We start from the raw sequence: 19,321 nt of genomic DNA on the forward strand, positions 1-19,321 counted from the left end.
TACCATTTCCCTCCTTTGTCTCCTATTACTCTATTACTCTGCTTCTACTACCCGTTCAGCAAATCATGCAACAGCTATGTTTTTTTAACCATTAAAAATATATAAAATAGATTTTTATTAGAGCGGTTTTAAGTTTACGGGATAATTGAGCAGAAAGTACAGAGAATGCTCGTATACTCCTTCCCCTGCCTCAGTTTTACCTATTATTAACTTCGTGCACTGGTGTGGCACATTTGTTACAGTTGATGAGCCAATAGTGATACGTTGTGTTTTGTTCCAGTTTTATTGAGATATGATTGACACACAGCGCTATATAAACTTTAGGGGTACAGCATAATGATTTGACTTAGCAACATCATGAAATGATTACCAAAATGTTTAGTGGACATCCATCATCTCATATAGTTACAGACTTAAAGAAATAGAAAAAATGTATTTTTTTCCTTGTGAAGAGAACTCTGAGAATTTACTCTTAACAACTTTCATCAGTTTTAATTATATTTATCATGCTATACACTACATCCCTAGTATTTATTTATCTTATAACTGGAAGTTGGTACTTTTTGACTGCCTTTATCCATCCCTTACCCCCCACCACAAATCTGATCTCTTTCTCTATAAGTTTTGTTTTTTGTTTTTTTAAAATAAATTTCTTTATTTTTTGGCTGTGCTGGGTCTTCGTTGCTGCGCGCGGGCTTTCTCTAGTTTTGGTGAGTGGGGAGCTACTCTTCGTTGAGGTTCACGGGCTTCTCATTGCGGTGGCTTCTCTTGTTGCAGAGCACGGGCTCTAGGCGTGGGGGCTTCAGCAGTTGTGGCTCACCGGCTCTAAAGCGCAGGCTCAGTAGTTGTGGCACATGGGCTTAGTTGCTCCGCAGCATGTGGGATCTTCCCGGACCATGGCTCAAACCCGTGTCCCCTGCATTGACAGGGGGATTCTTAACCACTGCGTCACCAGGGCAGTCCCTGTTTGTTTTTGAAGTATAGTTGGCCTACAGTACTATGTTAGTTCTTGGTACACAACATAGTGATTTGATATTTCAAAATGATCACCATCATAAGTCTAGTTATCACCTGTCATCATACATAATTATTGACTATATTCCCCACACTGTACATTTCATATCCGTGACTCAATTATTTTGTAACTGGAAGTTTCTTTCACTTAATCACTTAATCTCCTTTGCCTATTTCTCTCCTCCCCCGCCAACTACCTGTTTGTTCTCTGTATCTATGACTCTGTTTCTGCCATGTTACATTTGTTTTTATGTTTTATAGATCCCACATAAGTGAAATCATACAGTATTTTTCTGTGTCTGATTTATTTCACTTAGCATGATACCCTCTAGGTCCACCATGTTGACACAAATGGCAAGATTTCATTCTTTTTCATGGCTCAGTAATATTCCATGGTACATATATACTATATCTGTTCACCTGTTGATGGGCACTTAGGTTGCTTCCATATCTTGGCTGTTATAAATAATGCTTCAGTGAACATAGCGGTGCATATATCTTTTTGAATTAATGTTTTCATTTTCTTCAGATAAATACCTAAGAGTGGAATTAGTGCATCGTATAGTAGTTCTATTTTTAATTTTTTTGAGGAATCTCCATATTGTTTTCCATAGTGGCTGCACCAATTTACATTCCTACCAATATTGAAAGAGGGTTCCCTTTTCTCCACATCCTTGCCAACACTTGTTATTTGTGGTCTTTTTGATAATAGCCATTCTGACAGGTGTGAGGGGATATTTCATTGTGGTTTGAGTTGTATTTCCCTGATGATTAGTGATGTTGAGCATCTTTTCATGTGCCTATTGGCCATCTTTATGTCTTCTTTGGAAAATGTCTATTCAGGTCCTTTGCCCATTTTTTTTTTTCATAGTATTTTTTTATTTTTTATTTTTTTTGCCTGCATTGGGTCTTCGTTGCTGCACGCGGGCTTTCTCTAGTTGCAGCGAGCGGGGGCTACTCTTCACTGCAGTGCGCAGGCTTCTCGTTGGGTGGCTTCTCTTGTTGCGGAGCACGGGCTCTAGGCGTGGGGGCTTCAGTAGTTGTGGCATGTGGTCTCAGTAGTTGTGGCTCATGGGCTCTAGAGTGCAGACTCAGTAGTTGTGGCGCACGGGTTTAGTTGCTCTGCGGCATGTGGGATCTTCCCAGACCAGGGCTCGAACCTGTGTCCCCTGCATTGGCAGGCAGATTCTTAACCACTGCGTCACCAGAGAAGTCCCCATTTTTTTTTTCTGCTCTGCCCAGTTTTTAATCTTTTTTTTTTAATTGAGTTGTATGAGTTCTTTGTATATTTTGGATATTAACCCCTTATCAGATATATTATTTGCAAGCATCTTATCCCATTCTGTAGGCAGCCTTTTCATTTTGTTGATAGTTTCCTTTGCTACACAAAAGCTGTCTAGTTTGATATAGTCCCATTTGTTGATTTTTGCTTTTGTTTCCCTTGTCTGAGGAGACATATTCAAAAAAATATTGCTAAGATTGATGTCAGAGAGCATACTCCATATGTTTTCTTCTAGAAATTTTATGGTTTCAGGTCTTACATTTCTTAGTCAGATTTATTCCTAGGTATTTCATTCTTTTTGAAGTGATTGTAAATGGGATTGTTTTCTTAATTTTTTTTCTTGATAATTCATTGATAATGTGTAGAAATGCAACAGATGTCTATATGTTAATTTTGTATACTGCAACTTTACTAGATTCATTGGTGAGTTCTAATAGTTTCTTTGTGGCATCTTTAGAATTTTCTATGTATAGTATCATGTCATCTTCAAACTGACAGTTTTACTTCTTCCTTTCCAATTTGGATTCCTCTTATTTCTTTTTCTTGTCTGATCATTGTGGCTAGGACTTCCAATACTATGTTGAATGAAAGTGAGCATCCTTGTATTCTTCCTGATCTTAGAGGAAATGTTTCAGTTTTTCACCATTGAGTATGATGTTAGCTGTGGGCTTGTCATATATGGCCTTTATTATGTTGAGGTATGCTTCCTCTGTGCCCACTTTCTGGAGAGTTTTAATCATAAATGAATGTTGAATTTATCACAAGCTTTTCCTACATCTGTTGAGATGACCATATGATTTTTATTCCTCAGTTTATTAATGTGGTATATCACATTGCCTGATTTATGGACATTGATCCATCCTTGCACCCCTGGGATAAATCCCACTTGATCATGGTGTACAGTCCTTTTAATGTATTGTTGAATTCCATTTGCTAATAGTTTTTGAGGATTTTTGCATATCTGTTCATCTGTGATATTGGCCTATAATTTTTATTTTTTTGTGATATCTTTATCTGGATTTGGTATCAGGGTGATACTGGCCTTATAAAATGGGTTCAGAAGTGTTCCTTCCTCTGCAGTTTTTTGGAATAGTTTGAGAAGGATGGATGGTAACTCTTCTTTAAATGTTTGGTAGAATTCATCTTTGGTAGAAGCATTGTGGTTCTGGAGTTTTGTCTGTTGAGAGGTTTTTTTTTTTTTAATTACTGATTCAATTTCATTACCAGTAACTGGTCTGTTCATATTTTCTATTTCTTCCTGATTCAGTCTTGGGAGATTGTACATTTCTAGGAATTTGTCCATTTCTTCTAGGTTGTCCATTTTATTGGCGTATAATTATTTGTAACAATCTCTTATGATCCTTTGTATTTCTGTGGTGTCAGTTGTAACTTCTCCTTTTTCATTTCTGATTTTATTGATTTGGGCACTCTCCCTTTTTCTTGATAAGTCTGCCTAAAGGTTTATCAATTTTGTTTATCTTTTCAAAGAACAGCTCTTTCATTAATATTTTCTGTTTTTTGTCTCTATTTCATTTATTTCTGTTCTCATCTTTATTCTTTCTTTCTTTCTACTAATTTTGGGTGTTGTTTGTTCTTCTTTATCTAGTTCCTTTAGGTGTAAAGTTAGATTGTTTATTTGAGGTTTTTCCTGTTTCCAGGGGTAGGCTTGTGTCGCTATAAACTTCCCTCTTAGAAATGTTTTTGCTGCATCCCATAGATTGTGGATCATTGTGTTTTCGTTTTCATTTGTCTCCAGCTTTTTTTAATTTCCTCTTTGATTTCTTAAGTGACCCATTGTCAACAACTATGTTCTGAAGGCACCAGAGATATGCACAGAATATTATAGAAGTAGAGGAATAAAAATCAGACTGTGCCTGAGCAGGTTCAGAAATGCTTCTAGAAAAATGTGACTCTTATTAAGTGATATGAAGAACTAGTTAAGATTTAGCTAGGGGACTTCCCTGGTAGTCCAGTGATTAAGAATCCACCTTCCGGGCTTTGCTGTTGGCGCAGTGGTTGGGAATCCGCCTGCCGATGCGGGGTACACGGGTTCGAGCTCTGGTCCGGGAGGATCCCACATGCCGCGGAGCGGCTGGGCTCGTGTGCCACAGCTGCTGAGCCTGTGCTCTGGAGCCCGCGAGCCACAACTGCTGAAGTCCATGCACCTGGAGCCCGTGCTCTGCAGCGGGGGAGGCCACCGCAGTGAGAGGCCCGCGCACTGCAATGGGGAGTGGCCCTCACTCGCTGCAGCTGGAGGGAGCCCGTGCGCAGCAGCGAGGACCCAACGCAGCCAAAAGTAAAATAAATAAAATAAATAAATTAAAAAAAAAAAAAAAAGAATCCACCTTCCAATGCAGGGGACGCAGGTTCAATCCCTGGTCTAAGGGAACTAAGATCCCACATGCCGCAGGGTAACTAAACCTGCATGCCACGACTACTGAGCCCCCACGCCACAACTAGAGAGCCTGCACGCTGCAACTACTGAGCCCACGTGCTCTGGAGCCCATGCGCCACAACTAGAGAAAAGCCCGTGTACCGCAACAAGGAGCCCGCACACCACAACGAAAGATCCCGCATGTCACAACAAAGATCCTGTGTGCTGCAACTAAGACCCGATGCAGCCAAATAAATAAAATAAGTAAATTAAAAAAAAAAAAGATTTAGCAAGTTTGAGGAGAGAGTGCACATCTCAGGCCCAGTGAACTGATAAGCAGAGGCATGGGTTTGGAAACTATGCCTAGGCTGGTGTGGCTAAATTAAGGGACTGACTGTCCATAATGGAAAATGAGAGCAGAAAATTTAGCAAGAATCTGGTAAGAATTTTATCCTGAGGCTCATTAAGATGGTTGAGATGACTTCAGTTCTCAAACTTTCTTTTTATTTTTAAATTATTTTTATTTATATATTTTTTAATTTTTAATTTTGGCTGTGCTGGGTCTTTGTTGCGGCATGTGGGCTCTTTGTTGAGGCGCGTGGGCTTCTCTAGTTACAGCGTGCGGGCTTGTCTAGTTGTGGCGTGCAGGCTCAGTAGTTGTGGTGCGCTGGCTTAGTTGTACCATGGCATGTGGTATCTTAGTTCTTGGACCAGGGATCGAACCCGTATCCCCTGCATTGGAAGGCGGATTCTTTTTTTTTTTTTTAATGAATTAATTTATTTTTGGCTATGTTGGGTCTTTGTTGCTGCCGGCAGGCTTTCTCTAGTTGTGGTGAGTGGGGTCTACTCGCAGTGCGCAGGCTTCTCATTGTGGTGGCTTCTCTTGTTGCGGAGCATGGGCTCTAGGCGTGCAGGCTTCAGTAGTTGTGGCTCGCGGGCTCAGTAGTTGTGGCTTGCAAGCTCTAGAGCACAGGCTCAGTAGTTGTGGCACACGGGCTTAGTTGCTCGGCAGCATGTGGGATCTTCCCAGACCAGGGCTCGAACCCGTGTCCCCTGCATTGGCAGGGGGATTCTTAACCACTGCACCACCAGGGAAGGCCTGGAAGGCGGATTCTTAACCACTGCACCACCAGGGAAGTCCCTCTCAAACTTTCAAAATGATTCTCGTGTCCCCTTTCCCCGGTCAGTTACCACAGCAGAATTTCTTGGAAGACCTATCCATACTCACTGTCTCCAATGTCTCTCCTCTCATTCTTTCTTAAACCCACTCCAGTCAAGCCTTCATCCCCACCTTCTACCCAAACTGCCAAGAGCATCAGTCTCATGGCTTGAAATAACGTTTATATGCTGATGACTCCCAAATGTGTCTATTCATCAGAGACCTCACTCCAAAACTCCAGACTTGTATACACAGCTATGTACTTGACATCACCTCTTGGGTATCTAACATCATTTCAAATTCAGTATGTCCAAAACTGAACATTTTGATCTCCAGTCCTCCAATACCTGCTCTATCCACAGCCTTCACCATCTCAGCTGATGACAATTTAAAAATTACAGTTAAACTAACACAACATTGTAAAGCAACTATACTCCAATAAAAATTAATTTTAAAAAATTCCAGTTAAGTAAAAAACCTTGGAAACTTCATTGACTCCTTTCTTTATCTCACTCTCCACTTTCAATCAGACAGGAAATCATATATTGAGAAATTATACAGAATCCAACCTCTTCACTTCCACTTTGATCTGAGCCGTCCTCATCTGTTACCTGGGTTACAGTAACAGCCTCCTAACTGATCTTCCTAAGTCTACCCCTGCTCCTACAGTCTATTCTCTATACTGCAGTCAGAGTGGGGCCTTTTCTCAGAGGAGTTTTCAAAGCATTCCTTTGCTCAAAGTCCTGCATTGCCTCTCCATTTCTCTCAGAATAAAAACCAAAGTCCTTACTGTGGCCCACAAGACCCTAGATGACTTGGCCCTCTCTTATGTTTCTGATTTTATTACTCTGCCTATCTGCACAGACCTGTCTTTACCCTAGAGCCCTTCTGCTCCTTTTCCCTCTGCCCAACTGACTCTTCCCCCAGAAACCTGCATGGCTCACTCCTTTATTTCCTTGAAGTTTTTGCTCAGTGTTGGTCACCTTCTCAAAGAGGCCTCTCCTGATTACCCTTTCAAAATTTTAATCTTCCCTGACCATCCTGGCACCCCTCATTCCCTTTAACCTGCTCTACGTTCTCTTTTTTTCATAATACTTGTCATTTTCTAATAGATCATATAAATTTTAAATTATGTTTACTTTTTATTGTCTGTCCTCCTCCCACACCAGTTGCCACAACAGAACGTAAACTTCACAAAGGCAGGGATCTTTGTTTTGTTCACTCTTCTATCCCAAGCACCTAGAATAGGGAATGGAACATAGTTAATGTCCAATAAGTGATTTTTTAAATCTTCTTTAGAGTAGCCCCCGCTCACTGCAACTAGAGAAAGCCCGCATGCAGCAATGAAGACCCAACCCAGCCAAAAAAGAAAAAAAAAATTCTTCTTATCAAAGTGTGTAATATATATGTGTATTTCATATATATATATGAAATTTTGATAACTTTTCATGAACTGAGCAAAACATGTAACCAAAAACAGAACCTTAACTAGCACAAAAGCTGCCCGAGGGCCTCTTGTAGTCACTGCCCTCCCCCAAGGCTAACTATTATCCTGACTTCTAACAATATATATTAGTTTTACTTGCTTTTGTACTTTATATAAATGGAATTGTACAGTAAGGGTTCTTTTATGTCTGTCTTCTTTTGCTCAACATTGTATTAATGAAATTGATCCACATTGTTGCATGTAGTTGTAGTCTGTTCATTCTTATTGCTATATAATAGTAGTCCATTGTGTAAATATAACCCAGTTTATTTATCCTGAATGAACAAATTGTTTAAGCTCCAGATCCTTCCTATCCTCCTTGGTGTCGCCAGAGTTGTTGGGAAGATTAAATGAATTAATACACAGAAAGCATCTACCCAGTGTATAGTAGGTGCTCAGTAAAGCTTAGCTATTAATTTTGTTATATTCAGAAATTTTATTGAACCCACATTGATCTCGTCCTCATCTGAAGTCCTATACAGTTACTGTAGCACTCTTTAGGATGCCAACCTGGCTTTACCATTGGAAAGGGCCAAAATGAATGGCCCTAGGGGCCTGATCTGTCCTTGGTACATGAAACAAGCTGGGCCAATTTGATTCTTGCTTTCCAGGGAGTAAGGAAATCTGAAATAGTGGCCAATGACTGGGAGTTGCTGGAGTTAATGCATCTGGACCCCTTGGAGGAAAAGTCCAGGAATAGCCTCACCAAAGGCCTGGGAACTCTCAGGCTCCTGCCTTCCCTGGAATTGGCTTTTTAACCCTTTCTGCCATCCAGGGATCCTGTATCCTCAGAATATGCCCTCAGTACTCTCCTAATACAAGCCCCTTTTCCTTTTATTAGATAGACTCGGTTGTTGTAGCTTGTCCCCAACGGGACCTCAAGACTCATTTTCACTTAAATTATCAGGCTTTATAGTGTCGTGAATCCTTTACTTAATTCAATAACACCAGTTCTTTCATCATCCATCCATCCATTCATTCAAGTTTTAAACATTATTGAGGGCTTATGATATCTCAGGCACTGCAGGATAGATCATATTACTCTCATTTTCAAATGAAAGACTCAGAGAGGCTGAATAATCATTGAGGTTACAAAGCTTATAGTCATAGAGAATGTTGGTTCAAGGTAATCCTTGCTCTTCATCATGAGCTTGGATGATACATTTTTTGTCTGTACATGTCTTTTCATCCCACTTAAATTCCTTGAGGGAGGTCAAGGCTATCTTATACATCTGGAATCCCCCTTGGTGTACAAAACCATCTGCTGTAGTAGACATACTACAGAATTGTTGATGGATTGCTCAGATGGGCAAATCCTTGCTACCCTTCCCTCAAAGATGCTTCACTCCTTCCCAAACCCAGGAAAAAAAAAAATCCCCCAAACAGTGACCAAGCTGATCTGTTGATCTGAAGGAGGGTAGTTTATTTAAATTAGTTTAGCTCTGGCTCACAATTTTGTGTTCTTTTTCCATGTTGGAGTCATAGAAGCCCCTTCAATCCCACCACATCTCCTTCACCACAAATCAGGGCAACTCAGAGATAGCCTTCTTGGCTGGGGGACCCGCTGGCTTCTCCTGTTCTCTTGCTTTCTCTTCATACATCAGGATCCTGATGGAGATGGGAAGAGACACAGGGATCAGGGGACAGTCCTCTCAAGAGAATAAATTTTAGGCTGCTGTGAAAGTCCAGGAAAAGGATGAGGTTTGTGGGGGTGGGAGGAGAAGGAGAAAGGGCAGGAGTGGGAGTACTGGGGGCTGTGGGGACCAGACCATGGATGAGGATAGCACCTTGGAAGGGTCTCTCAAAAGACGGAAGAGAAATGCATGCTGAGTAATGTGTAGAAGGTGAACCTGGGGATGGAGGTGGGGGGAGAGGAAACAGGTAAGTATAGGGGAGGTTGGAACTGGACCCTCACATTTTTAGGATGGCAGATCTCTTGCCCAACATCATCTTGAGAAAGTCAGAGTAGCTGAAAGTCTCCCCAGGGCCGCTGGATACCTCCCTGATTAATTTCTTTAGCTCCAGGTGGGTCTTGGGGACCTCAAGTTTCTCCAGCATTCGCTTCAGGGACATGATATCTGGAGGCAGAGGATGGGGGTAAGAAGAGGGGGAGCCTCTCTCACTCTGTCGCCTCTACCTCCTCATCCCCATTCCCCTTCCTGCCCTGGTCGATGGGCCCTCTCCCGAACCACTGGGAATGGAGCACTGTGGGAAAGACCTCCCTCTTCCTAGATCTGCACACTCCCCCCCAGGATCACCCTTTTCTCACCGATATCTCCGTTTCCATTCAGGTCAAACTCCATGTATTTCTCTGGGTGAGGGGAGAAAGCAGAGAGGGTAAGCACTGGCTGGAGGGTCCCAGGCAGGGGCAGGGCAGGGATTGACCGAGTGCTAGGTGTCGGGGGAAGATGAAGAAGAGGTGGGGCAGGTAGAGGAAGTGTGAAGGTTGGGAGGCTGAGGGCCCTGGTACGGTGTAGGGAACTAGAGGGGCTCCTGAGAGGGGCAGGCCGGGGAAAAGGACTAACCAGGGTGGCGATAGAGGCAGACTTCCTTTTTCCCACCCCAAAAGTCAACTTCGTTTCTGCCATCTGCTCTCTTCCTGGGGAAATCCTACCCTCCTCACCCCCTTCTCCACCCCTATAGTTTTCCCCTCACTCTTGAAGGCTTCCAGTTTGGAGGGCAGGTCCTCGTCACTGCTATATTTGGGATCATCCAGGAATTGCTGTGGGGGAAAGCAAGAACCTGGGTAGGCCCTCCTGGTCACACACCACCGCCCCCCCACCCCGCCCCCCGGCCCCCGCACCTTAGTTCTTCCTTTTACCTTGTTGATTTCACTGAGTCGCTCTTCTTGCTGGGCCTTCAGCAGCCCAAAGGCTTTTCCTCCTGAAGGGGCGCAAAGGTTAATGTAGCCTCACGGTCCCCTGCCTCTCCTCACCCCCAAGCCCAGCCTGAAGCCATCACAATTCTGCCTTCATGGGCCAGATTCCCAGCCCCCAGCCCAGGACTGTCCACCTCCTTTCTCCCGTTTTAGGATCCTGCCTATTCCACCTTCCCTACCCTGTAAATCCCTGGTTTGGCTCATAGCTCAGCAGATGCTGGAGGAGACAGACCAGGCTGGGCGCCTCTCTGTCTGCCAGCTGTCCTCTCCCACCAGCTTCCTGGAGGCCTCCCTCCCAAACTTCCCCTTTCCCCTCCTTCCCTCCTCCTCTGAGTTCCAGGCCTCACTTCCCCATCAGCTTCTGCTGACACTAGCACCCAGGAAGAAGGGGGAGCTGGGTGTAGAAAGGAGATGAGAAAACAACATTCTCCTTAATTCCTCTTAAGGGGAGCCCAGTGTGCGTGTGAAAGAAATATTTCGATAAGCCACCAAAGGAGTGGGGGAAGGTCAGTAAGACCCCAGGGAGCGTTTATTCTCAGGAACAAAGAATCTCTGAACAGGTCTGGAGGTTCAGGTGACTGAGGCCCAGGTTTCACAAGTCTGGACACGCAGGTTTGGATAGGGAGCTGAGGAAAGGCTGACTGAATTTTTCTGCACTGTGGATGGGAGAAGAACCTGAAGTTGCTGGCAGATCTGGGAGGGTGGCAAGATGGGTGCAGGGTCTGGAAAGGGAGAGGTACTTCACTTCCCACCTGGCAGCTCCAGAGAGGCACTTGGAAATATGGAAGTGTCTGACAAAGGAGTCTTTGTTTGCTTTAGGATGTACAATGTAATCCCCTCATCTTATCTCCTTTGAAATTTTCAGTAAAATCTATGGAGCTCTGGAATTTGAGAATTTCAGTAGATTCTTTGGGGGAATTCCCTGGTGGTCCAGTGGTTAGGACTGTGGCGCTGTCACTGCCGAGGGCCTGGGTTCAATCCCTGGTGGGGGAACTAAAATCCCACAAGCTGCATGACACGGCCAAAAAAAAAAAAAATAGATTCTTTGGAGGCCAGTGGTGCTGAGAGAGATAGCATTGGTGGATGCAAGAGCCAGGGGGTGAGGCCGACATTAGGGGTGGGGCGGTGCTGGTCACTGTGGGTTGAACAGAGTGGGGAGTAGCCTCTGATAACTGTCCTCCCTAGGCACACTCTTCATCCCCTTTGCTGCTCTTTCTGGCTAGTGGCTTCTAGGGGAGGCCAGGACAGTGCGTCCCCCTCACTGAGACACTTTAGTCTAAACTCCCCGCCCCAAGCTCCAGCCACTCTGCCCCAGCACTGATGGGCACACCTTTCCTTCTCTCCCCCGCCCCCAACCTATTTCCTCTTCTGCAGCTGGGAGTCTTCATTTCTCACTGCCCTCTCCCTGACCCACATGATTGGGGGAGATGCTGATGGGGACTCTGGCCTCTTGAGTTCCCTTTATCACAGCTTCCTCTCCCCCTGAGGAGAAAGCTGCAACCCTGCCCTCCCGATGGTCTTGGTGCCTAGTGGGGGGAATCTATTTTTTTATTCATACATTCATTCAACAAATATTTATTGAGTGCTTACTATATGCCAGGCACCTTTCTAGGGCCAATGAACCAAATAAATGTAAACTCTTGTCCTCATGGACAATCTAATTGGGGGAGACAGACAATAAAAATAAACAAGTATATTAAAGGTGGTAGGTGCCTATGGAGAACAAAGTAGGGAGGGAGATAGGAAGGGCTGCGCGAACTGCAGATTTAAATAGGGTGCTTAGGGAGGCTTCTCTGAGAAAGTGATATTTGAGCAAAGATTTCAAGGAGGTGAGGGAACAAGCCACGTGGATATATAGGAGGGGAGCATTTCAGGCAGAGGGAACAGCAAACGCAAAGGTCCTAAGGTGAGGACGTGTCTGGATGTCTGAGTATTCGTGAAGCAGCAGGAAGGCCAGTGTAGTGGAGCCCGGTGTGTGAGGGGAAGCAGAGGCAGGAGGTGAGGTCAGATTGCATAGGGCCTTGTAGGCCATTGGGAAGAATCTGGCTTTTATTTGGACTGAGATTGCGTCCCAGAGTAGTCTTTCCCTCGCGGGTGGCTTGGCAGACTACCAAGGTGAGATAGAGCTTAGATGCTCAGAAAAACTTCCTGGGAAAGAGAAAGTGACAGTTGCTCTGACCAAGGGACAAAAATGAAGTGTAAAGAGTAACTAGATGGGCAAGTGAGTGGCGAATGAAACTCAGCATAAGCACAGATGTGGGAAAGCCTGTGAAGAACAGAGATGCGAGAAGACACCTCCCACCAAAACCCAGGGGCCGGCCCGCTGGACCAAAGGGAGGGCAAGCTCACAGTCCGCAGTCAAGGCTGAAGGGGAGGTGGGGCCTCTGGGCAGAGAGCTGCCAGGGAGCAGCTGTGAACCCAGAAATAAGGGAAGTAGGTAACTCTGTGACAGGCTGCAAAATCTAGCTCTGAGGAGAGACATGCAGAATCTCCTTAAAGCAGTGGTTCTCAGCGAGTGGTCCTTCCACCAGCATCACATGGAAACATGTTAGAAACGCACATTGTTGGGCCCCATCCCAGACCTACTGAATCAGAAACTCTGGGAGTGGGGTCCAGCAATAGCTTTTTAACAAGTGCCTCAGATGATTCTGATACACACTCAAGTTTGAGAGCCATGGGCCCTAAAGCAAGAGAGTGACTCCCAAGCCTGCAGGGCTTACTGTCCTCACTGAAGGTGTCAACATGGCTTAAGTACGTGTCAGTGGGTGGTGGGGCTGGTGAGTCTTGGAGGCAGAAAAAGGAGGAGTCACTGAGGCCAGAGTTGTTAGTGTCCAGCCAAGCAGTCAGGGAGAGAATACTGAGCTGGCTCAAGAAATGACCCGCTAGAACCCTGTGAGGTTAGAGCCCCTTACAGGACTGGCACCGTGTTGCTAAGTGTCCCTGATATGGTTCCACATTCTCCAGGGGAACTCCTGGTTAGAATTCGGCCCCCTGTGTACCTACATGAAGAAAATACACTGGCCAGAAAGCTTGTCTGTGCATGGGGGTGGGGGGGCCTGGATGTCTTCTGTTTGCCCCTCCATTTTGCCTCTCCCACTCTGTTCTCTGCCCCAGGAGACTAACCTGTACAGACTATATGAAGGGCACCTCTGGCTTCTAGCTGTCTTGGCTGATGGGGAGCCTGGCAGGAAAACGACAGGAGGGAGGACATTAAGGGTATTCATTCCTCTGGCTCCCTTCCCACAAGGTCACCTCAGGCTGGCTGACACCTCCATCTATGGGCAATGCTTCTCTCCAGGCAACCTGCTCTACATGATGCTGTCCTTTTCCAGGTTTCAGAAGCCCAGGAAATAACTTTCAGGTGGTCTGTGAATTTGGAAAAGAAAAAAATGTACAACCTCTTCTCACGTCCAACATTACACGTGTTGCCTTGTCAAAGACCACTTCAGAGTTTAAAGTTCTTACTCAAGCCAACAACATCTTTTGCACTGATATATCTTTATTAAAGTCTAACTTCAACTTGCCTGTATTTCTTTTTTTAATATTTATTTATTTATTTGGCTATGCCGGGTCTTAGTGTGGCACGCGGGATCTTTCTTTCTTTTTTTTTTTTTTTAGCCTTTTATTTATTTATTTATTTTAAATTTATTTTATTTATTTATTTTTGGCTGTGCTGGGTCTTCGGTTCGTGCGAGGGCTTTCTCTAGTTGCGGCAAGTGGGGGCCACTCTTCATCGCGGTGCGGGGACCGCTCTTCATCGCGGTGCGCGGGCCTTTCACTATCGCGGCCCCTCCCGTTGCGGGGCACAGGCTCCAGACGCGCAGGCTCAGCAGTTGTGGCTCACGGGCCCAGCTGCTCCGTGGCATGTGGGATCTTCCCAGACCAGGGCTCGAACCCGTGTCTCCTGCATTAGCAGGCAGATTCTCAACCACTGCGCCACCAGGGAAGCCTCACGCGGGATCTTTCATTGCGCATGTGGGGTCTAGTTCCCTGACCAGGGATGGAACCCGGGCCCCCTGCATTGGGAGTGTGGAGTCTTACCCACTGGACCGCCAGGGAAGTCCCAACTTGCCTCTATTTTAAATCTCTTGTCTTTTAATGTGGTAATAAGTACATGGTTTTTTCTATCCCAATATTTTATTAGTATTTTGATAACTGGAGCTCAATGTAATTGTTTTACTTTGTTATATATTTTTTATTTTACACTTTACCAGAATGCCGAAGAGATCTGTGGCACAAAATGAGTAAAAACCACTGCTGTAATCTCTCCTCCCCTCATCCCTTTGGGCCGGGGTTACAATATGCCTTGTGATTCACGTATACCTGACCCACACCTTTGTAAATAAACTGTCTCTGGGCACTTCCCTGGTGGTCCAGTGGCTAAGACTCTGTGCTCCCAATGCAGGGGGCCTGGGTTCCATCCCTGGTCAGGGAACTAGATCCCACATGCAGCAACTAAGAGTTCGCATGGTACAACTAAAGATCCCGCATGCCGCAGCTAAAAAAAGATCCTGCGTGCTGCAACTAATGCTTCAACTAAGACCCAGCCCAGCCAAATTAAAAAAACAAAACAAAACTGTCTCCTCAAATGAACCAAATTTGAGAACCTGAATGGATACAGTGTACATGTGTGTATGGGGGGAGTGTGGGGGGCTGGGAAGAAACGGATCTCTGCTGCAGCTCTATTTCTTATTGTAAATGAACAAAAGGGCATCCTGGTGTTTGCACCAGACTCAGAGGCTTGGTTAACAAGAGGCTTTCCCTGAGGCGGGAAAACAAGTTAGGATTCTGAGTCTACAAGGGACAGCTCTGTAGAACCATAACCGACTCACCAACATTGCTTTTGCCAAGAAGTCTTTTCTTTTCTAAAAAGCCTCCTTGTAGGGCTTTGAGGGAAATGTGGCAGCCGTTTATTTCTAAATTTCCCCTCTTGACGCCTGTAAAGGGATTGGAAACACACACACACACACACACACACGTGCACGCGTGCGCTACATTTTCAGTGAAGCTAGGAGATACAGAGTACCTACAAACTCCGATTTATGTGTCTGTGTGACCAAATTCCCCACTGAGCAGGCATTCCCCAGGAGTGCCTCTGAGAAGAGCAGGGGAGTAGGGAGGGTCCCAGTGACTGCTAAAAAAAAAAAAAAAGCAAATATTCCTTCCTGGGAGGAAAGGCCTCACCTCTGGAGAGAAAAGCTGAGGGCAGTGCTGACTGAACAGATTCAAATACCCGTAAAGGTGGAGAGAGAATGTTTTGTTTATTTATTTATTTATTTATTTACTTACTTATTTATTTATTTATTTATTTATTTTTGGCTGTGTTGGGTCTTCGTTTCTGTGCGAGGGCTTTCTCCAGTTGCGGCAAGCGGGGGCCACTCTTCATCACGGTGCGCGGGCCTCTCCCGTTGAGGAGCACAGGCTCCAGACGCGCAGGCTCAGTAGTTGTGGCTCACGGGCCTAGTTGCTCCGCGGCACGTGGGATTCTCCCAGACCAGGGCTCGAACCCGTGTCCCCTGCATTGGCAGGCAGACTCTCAACCGCTGCGCCACCAGGGAAGCCCCGAGAGAATGTTTTAAAGCAGCCAAAGGGACTCAGATGTGGCAGCAAAATTCTCCTAATATTAAGTGCACCACCTTAGGTGCACTTGGGAGATGGCAGCCTGTGAGGTCTCCTGTGAAATAAAGAAGCCTAAGGTTGTGGGTAAATGCTTACTTAACTGAGAGAGGTTCTCAGAGGCCAAGGAGGTAGTGGCTACACAGGGGTGCCAAATTTAAGGAAATAATCCATTGTGATGGCAAAAGAGGAGTCCTTGAACTTGTAAGTCTGGAAAGCCATCCTGACCCCCCACCAAACGTCCTCCTGTTAATAATTTAGAAAAATCTAGCTCATTTAAATATGAGTGGAACTTCCCCAGTGGCGCAGTGGATAGGACTCCACGCTCCCAATGCAGGGGGCCCGGATTCGATTCCTGGTCAGGGAACTAGATCCCACATGCATACCGCAACTAAGAGTTTGCATGCCACAACTAAGGAGCCCACGAGCTGCAACTGAGCCCGCCTGCCGTAACTAAGGAGCTCACGTGCCTCAACTAAGACCTGGTGCAACCAAATAAATAAATAAATACTAAAAAAAACCCCTAAACTGATAAGCTTTTTTAAAAAAATGAGTAACAAAAAGAAATGACCCGGGCTTCCCTGGTGGCACAGTGGTTAAGAATCCACCTGCCAATGCAGGGGACACGGGTATGAGCCCTGGTCCGGGAAGATCCCACATGCTGCGGAGCAACTAAGCCCGTGTGCCACAATTACTGAGCCTGCACTCTAGAGCCCGCGAGCCACAACTACTGAGCCCGTGTGCCACAACTGCTGAAGCCTGTGCTCCTAGAGCCTGTGCTCCACAACAAGAGAAGCCACAGTAAGGAGAAGCCTGTGCACTGCAACGAAGAGTAGCCCCTGCTTGCTGCAACTAGAGAAAGCCCGCGTGCAGCAACGAAGACCCAACGCAGCCAAAAATAAAATAAATAAATAAATTTATTTAAAAAAAAAAAAAAGAAATGACCAAAGCATCTGTTCAATTAACTATGAAAAAAAAAGTAAAGAAGAAGAACACAATTTTCCAACAGATGACAACACACCAGAAATGTATTGCCAAAAGCAGGTGGAAACTGTGGCCCAAAATTCCATCATGAATTGAAAAACAACAAAACTTAGCATAGCCTTTTAACAGTGAAGGAAGGCCACATATCAGAAATCCAAATACTCCCACAAGAAATGATGGTTAACAGAGGGTACTAATAGGAACACGAGGAAATGTATACAAAAAAAAAAAAAAAAAAAGACAAAGCCATTTCAAAAACATACACTAAATTTCACTGGAGAAGAGAGGCATTTGTTATACAGTCCTAATTTTTAAAATCATAAATGACTGTTGTGAAATGATTTTTTTTCTATTTTAAAAATTTGAGTAGTTGTTTATCATAAACACCTTTTGTAAAATGCTTTTATTGTATTGATTGAGATGGTCATATGAATTTTCCTCCCTCATCTCTTCATGCATTGAGTTGTATGAATGGAAACTAGGTATTGCTTGGTTAAGGTTTTTTTGTTTTTGTTTTTGTTTTTTTTGGCCGTGGTGTGCAGCATGCGGGATCTTAGTTCCCTGACCAGGGATCGAACCCATGCCCCTTGCAGTGGAAGCATGGAGTCCTAACCACTGGACCACCAGGGAATTCCTGATTAAGTTTTACATTATTTAGTCAATTCTGGTTTAGGTTTGCTAATATTTTTAAGTTTTTTTTCTTGCATCTATGTTCGTGAGGGAAATTGTTTTATAATCTTCCTTTCTCAAATTGTCCTTGCCTCTAAATCCTCTCCTGAAACATAATGTAGACATATGATTGTGCAGTACGTGGAATTCTCAATAGACTCTCTGCATAAAAAGAAATTAGATCTGAAGCAATTGTGAAAAATGTTAACATCTGACAAAGCTAGGCACTGGGTACATAGGTATTCATTATATTATTCTCTATTAATATTTCAAATGCTGAAAATATTTCATGATAAAAATCTAAAAGAAGGGACTTCCCTGGTGGCGCAGTGGTTAAGAATCCACCTGCCAATGCAGGGGACACAGGTTTGAGCCCTGCTCCAGGAAGATCCCACATGCTGCAAGGGCAACTAAGCCCGTGCACCACAACTACTGAGCCTGTGCCCTAGTGCCTGCAAACCACAACTACTGAGCCCACATGCCACAACTACTGAAGCCCACGTGCCTATAGCCTGTGCTCTGCAACAAGAGAAGCCACCACAATGAGAAGCCCATGCACCACAACGAAGAGTAGCCCCTGCTCACAGCAACTAGAGAAAGCTCGCACGCAGCAACGAAGACCCAGTGCAGCCAAAAATAAATAAATAAATAAATAAATAATTAAAAAAAAAAAAACTAAAAGAAAACAGAGTGCTACTAGGCACCAGTCAGAACAGCTAAAATTAAAAAGACTGACAATACCAAGTGCTGACAAGGGTGTGGAGCAACTGGAACTCTCATACACTGCTGGTGGGAATGTCAAATGTTACAGCGACTCTGGAAAATGGTTTGGTACTTCATTATAAACATAAACATAGGGCTTCCTTGGTGGTGCAGCGGTTGAGAATCCGCCTGCCAATGCAGGGGACACGGGTTCGAGCCCTGGTCTGGGAGGATCCCACATGCCGTGGAGCAACTGGGCCCGTGAGCCACAACGACTGAGCCTGCGCGTCTGGAGCCTGTGCTCCGCAACAAGAGAGGCCGCGATAGTGAGAGGCCCACGCACCGCGATGAAGAGTGGCCCCTGCTCGCCGCAACTAGAGAAAGCCCTCGCACAGAAACGAAGACCCAACACAGCCAAAAATAAAAAAAAACAAAAACAAAAACAAAAACGTTAACATAGAATTACCATAAGACTCAGCCATTTTACTCTTAGATATTTACCCCAAAGAAAGGAAAACGTATGTCCACACAACGATTCATATACAAAATGTTCATGGCAGCTCTATTCATAATATCTTTTAAAAGATTGGAAATAGCACAAATATCCATCAACAGGTAAATGGATAAACAAATTATGGTACATCCACACAATGGAATACTACTCATCAATAAGAAGGAATTAACTACTGACACATGCAACAACATGGATGAATCTCAAAAAACATGCTGAGCAAAAAAAGCAAGATGCAAAAGGATACATACTGTTTGATTCCACTTATGTGGAAGTTTAGAAAGACAAATCATCTAGAGTGACAGAAAGAGGATCAGTGGTTGCCTGGGAAGGGACACAGTGGAACTTTTTAGGGTAATAATATCTTTTATACCTTGATTGTGATAGTGCTTACACTATCATTTGTCAAAACTTATCAAAATGTACACTTAAAATTGGTTCTTTGATTATATGTAAAGTATACTTTAATAAAACTGGTTTTTAAAAATTATTTATTAAAAAAAAATTGTCCTTGCCTGGCTTTTGTAGCAAGGTTATATTACTCTCGTGAAGTAAGTTGAGAAACTTTTCCTGTTTTCTGACCACTAGAATAATTTTTTTTTGGCGGGGGGTGCTGCGTTGGGTCTTCAATGCTGCGCAGGAGCTT

The 19,321-nt window shown here is 44.4% G+C and overlaps 1 protein-coding gene across 1 annotated transcript; it reads right to left on the minus strand.

Moving 5' to 3' along the window:
• Positions 1 to 8,717: 8,717 nt before the first annotated feature.
• Positions 8,718 to 10,505, minus strand: AIF1 (allograft inflammatory factor 1). The gene is made up of 6 exons (XM_007193971.3): positions 10,373 to 10,505; positions 10,137 to 10,198; positions 9,971 to 10,037; positions 9,585 to 9,626; positions 9,231 to 9,393; positions 8,718 to 8,923 (listed from the first exon to the last, which is right to left on the minus strand). Exons 1-6 carry the CDS (start codon positions 10,395 to 10,397, stop codon positions 8,839 to 8,841), a joined length of 444 nt encoding a protein of 147 aa, XP_007194033.1. The 5' UTR covers positions 10,398 to 10,505; the 3' UTR covers positions 8,718 to 8,838.
• Between the last annotated feature and the right edge of the window lie 8,816 nt (positions 10,506 to 19,321).

This window comes from Balaenoptera acutorostrata, chromosome 10 (assembly GCF_949987535.1).
Source record: "Balaenoptera acutorostrata chromosome 10, mBalAcu1.1, whole genome shotgun sequence".
NCBI lineage: Eukaryota > Metazoa > Chordata > Mammalia > Artiodactyla > Balaenopteridae > Balaenoptera > Balaenoptera acutorostrata.